Below are 4,478 nucleotides of genomic sequence, written 5' to 3'. Positions count from 1 at the left end.
CTGCACTTAGCTTCAGAATTAAGAGTTCTGTCATGGAAAACAGCTGATGTCACTTTTCCCTAGTACAGCTGAAGAAATCTTTTTAAACATCGAATGAAATTATAAGAATATTGACCAACAATCTTAGAATACTAAAAATACTACAAATAAAGATAGCCAGGGTGATGCAAAAAAGAGGTAGAAAACATTTCAGAAGAAACCACAAAAGATAAATATATTTACACATACACATGAGCATAAAAACATTAAAAAACAGCTGTCACCACGAAACTTAAAACTGTGCTTAACTTTACATGTTGCAGGTATTTACATTCACTTCAGAAAGAGCTAATAATAATGTGCAAAATTAAGCATTACCTTATGTATTTGCAAGGTAGTACAGGTTTATAAAAATCACTCTGTTCAAATTCTGGTTCTTTTTATCAACTTTTTTTTTATTTAGTGATGTTCCTTTTTGCAATAGCTTCTCTGATTTGACGATTAAGTTCACTCACAATATGGTCTTCATGATTATATACTCCTGTTCTCAACAGGGTATCCCTCTCTTCTATCAGACGAGAGAGATAATCATCCATGTTCTCATTTAATTTTCTAGAATTAGAAACTCTACCAGCAGAATTATCTCTAACATCTTGCAATTGCTTTCTTTCTTCTTCCTGTTGCTTTAGCCTGATGTTGATAAAACGGAAAGAATCAAAGGATGAGCTGTATTAAAAACGTCTCTGATTATGTTCATATTAAGTCTGTAGGTTACTTAATAAAATAAGGAAATCTATAAAAGGCAACAAATTACCCTCTCACTTGGGAAAAACAACTATAAGTAAAAACTGTTAAATTCTAACAATACCTTTTCTATATGCATTTGAAACTAATCCTTGCTATCAAGGTTCCCATTGTGATAATTCTAGCAGGGTTCAATATACAAGAACTACTGCAAAAAAGTTTTTGGAGGACAACATTAGGTAGATTTAAAATTTTAATGTGTTCAAAATATGAGCAGTTTGTTTTCTTAATGCAGCAATTAGCCATAGAACTGAAGGCTTAAAACAGAAAAAAGCCTGATGCTGTACAACTATGACCGTAATATAAAAACCAGATGCAATGTCCTTAAGCACAGATTTTCTATACTGCAGTACTGTTACATTTTACAAATGTGCAATCTTTACCTAAGGGGCACTAAACTGTGTTCTTTCACTGGACTGGCAGCCAATTACTATCTTGATTTCAGAGAATCATAGTATGGTTAGGATTGGAAAGAACATAAAGATCATCTATTCCAATCCCCCTCCCATGGGCAGGGACATCACACATACTCGGCCATGTCACCCAAGACACCATCCAACCTGGCCTTGAACACTGCCAGGGATGGAGCATTTATCACTTATTTGGGCAACATGCTCCAGCACCTCACCACCCTCACAGTAAAGAACTTACTCCTTTTAGCTATCCTGAACTTCTCCTGTTTAAGTTTAAACCTATTACCTCCTGTCATATCACTATAGTCCCTGATAAACTGTCCCTCTTCAGCATCCTTCAGATACTGGAAGGCTGCTATGAGGTCTCCACGTAGCCTTCTCTTCTCCAAGCTGAACAGCCCCAACTTTCTCAGCCTGTCTTCATACGGGAGGTGCTCCAGCCCCTGATCATCCTCGTGGCCTCCTCTGGACTTGCTCCAACAGCTCCATGTCCTTAAGTTAAGGACACCAGAACGGCACACAGTACTTCAAGTGGGGTCTCACAAGAGCAGAGTAGAGGGGCAGGGTCACCTCCTTTGACCTACTGGTCACACTTCTTTTGATGCAGCCCAGCACATGGTTGGTTTCTGGGCTGCAAGCACACACTGAAGCTGGCTCATGTTCAGTTTCTCATCAGACAACACCCCGAAGTCCTTCTCTGCAGTGCTGCTCTGAATAATTTCTCCACCCAACCTGTAGCTGTGCCTGGGATTGCCCCAAATGAGGTGTAGGACCTTGCACTTGGCTTGGTTGAACTTCATGAGGTTGGCATTGGACACCTCTTAAGCATGTCAAGGTCCCTCTGGATGCCATCCCTTCCCTCCAGTGTATCAACCAAACCACACAGGTCAGCGTCATTGATAAACTTGCTGAGGGTGCATCAACCCCACCATCCACGTTGCCAACAAAGATGTTGAACAGGATCGCTCCTAACACCAATCCTTGAGGGACATCACTCGTTATCGGCCTCCAGTTGAAAACTGACTTGTTGACCACAACTCTTTGCATGCAGCCATTCAGCCAATTCTTTACCCACCAAGTGGTCCATCCATCAAATTCATGTCTCTCCGGTTTAGAGACAGGGATGTCATGTGGGACAGTGTCAAACACTTTGCGCAAGTCCAGGTAGATGATGTTAACTGCTCTGCCCCTGTCCATCAGCTCTGAAGCCCCATCACAGAAAGCCACCAAATTGGTCACACAGGATTTGCCCTTAGTGAAACTATATTGGCTGTCACCAGCCACCTCATTGCTTTTCATGTGCCTCAGCATGCTTTCCAGGAGAATCTGCTCCAAGATTTTGGCAGGTACAGAGGGGAGACTGACTGGCCTGTAGTTCCATGGTTCTTCCATTTTCCCCCTTCTTAAGAATGGGGTTATTTTCCCTTTTCCCAGTCATTGGGAACTTCACCTGAATGCCATAATTTTTCAAATATGACAGAGGCTTAGCAACCTGATCTGCCAGCTCCTTCAGGACCCATGGAGGCATTTCATCAGTTCCCATGGACTTGTGCATGTTCAGGCTCTTAGGATGATCTCAAACCTGATCCTCTCTTACAGCAGGTCCAAGATCTTCATTCTCACAGTCCCTGCATCTGTCTTCCAAGATTTGGGTGGTGTGGTCAGAGCATTTGCCAGCGAAGACTGAGGCAAAGAAGTCATTGAGAAGCTCAGCCTTCTCCAAATCCAGGATATATAATCTCCCATTAGCTTCCAGAGAGAGCCCTTGTTATCCCTAGTCTGTCTTTTGTTTGCAATATACCTATAGAAACCCTTCCTGTTACCTTTGACATTCCTTGCCAGACTCAGTTCTAACTGGGCCTTAGCTTTCCTGACCTGATCCCTAGCTTCTGAACCTTCTCCCATTTCGAGGCACATGGCAAGAAAAGAGAGGGGAGGGGTCAAAAAAGACCAAACTAAAATAAAGCCCAACAAATCCCAAACCTTACAAATGCTTTTATACCTGTTAAGTTCATTTCTGATATCCTCCAACTCTTGACGGTCTGTTTTCCCCAGCTCTTTTTCTTCTGCTGCCAAGTAGCGCAACCTCATGTGCTCCAACTCCTGCTGCTGTTTTTTAAGGTGAGCCATTGCATTTTCTTGTTCACGCTAACATTAGAGACATAACTCAGTTGACTGTGTGATACACGTAGAAGTGCTAATTACAGCAACATGAGCAATACTTCAGCAGTATTAGAAATGCAGGAGTTAAACAGAATCTCTTGCTGCAATATAGGTATCAAAAGCTAAGACAACTGACTACCACAATTCCAGTAAACTGGTCCAGTCTGAACCAGCTAAGTCCAGTCACAGATACCTTTCCATTAAGAAAATAGCAAAAATGTTACAAACCCTTTTACACACTCTGGCTTAAACCAGTAAACATAAAATTTACACTTGTGGAACTGCTCAAAGTACTTAAATGTATTCCTTCATTACTCCTTAGATTAATTCCTAAAATTGTAAATTTAAATTACAATTTCAGAAATAAACCCCAGAAAAATGCTAAATCACTGCAGGAAACTTCCATCATCAGCCCCACCAGTGCCTAGTGTCAAACCTTCAAGCACTACTTTTTGAAATTGCAATTTCTAGTTAAAAAAATAAGCCTTGAAAACAAAACTGGTGAGGATTCCTTTCACATTTGTCTAGCTCTGTGTGAAACGTCAGGTAACTTATTCAAACCAGTCTATCCATTCTAAAAGTTTACTTGGATCTATATTTTCAAGCTCTATACAGACACTCTAACAAAACTAGGGTTTGAGTCCACTACCTCTTCGTGACATCAAAGTGTCTTAAAAAGAAGTGTGGTGCCCTCTCCACTTGTTTTCCTTCTGGTCATTTTCCTTATGACCTCATGACAGCCTTACACTCTGAATGAGACAGAAGACCTGAGGTAAAATGACATTTTTTCCTGTAGTTAAAAAATAAGGCAGGAGGTTATATAAACATCCTGGATCTAGACATATTGTGAAGTGCAAGGTTACCTTTGTAATTTTGACACTGTTTTCAACTGAAATATTTGACAGTTAATACAGTTAGTTTTATATTTATTGTAGGGCTAAAAAAAAAAAAATTTCATTTGATGTGTGAGTATATTCATTATACAGTCAATCTAATAATATTTGGAAGAGTCTAGTCAGGCAGTTCCCTGAATCTTGGTCCCCCAGCACCTGAAGCACTCCCTGTTGATGATCACTAATTGATAAGAAAAGTCTGAATTTCACAAGGAATTAGTATTAA

At 40.3% G+C, this 4,478-nt stretch overlaps 1 protein-coding gene across 1 annotated transcript in view; it reads right to left on the bottom strand.

Annotated features, from left to right (window-relative positions):
- Positions 1–434: 434 nt before the first annotated feature.
- CEP120 (centrosomal protein 120kDa) overlaps positions 435–4,478 on the bottom strand; it is a 31,209-nt gene continuing 27,165 nt past the window's right edge. The window contains exons 14-15 of the mRNA XM_010017621.1: positions 3,199–3,344; positions 435–669 (exon numbers count right to left, since the gene is read on the bottom strand). Of these exons, the coding sequence (XP_010015923.1) occupies positions 435–669; positions 3,199–3,344 (381 nt within the window). The remainder of the gene's footprint in view (positions 670–3,198; positions 3,345–4,478) is intronic.

Source organism: Nestor notabilis, unplaced genomic scaffold, assembly GCF_000696875.1.
Source record: "Nestor notabilis isolate BGI_N333 unplaced genomic scaffold, ASM69687v1 scaffold6377, whole genome shotgun sequence".
Lineage (NCBI taxonomy): Eukaryota > Metazoa > Chordata > Aves > Psittaciformes > Psittacidae > Nestor > Nestor notabilis.
The sequence above is the reverse complement of the archived record's forward strand: the minus strand, read 5'-3'. Positions and strand labels throughout refer to the sequence as shown.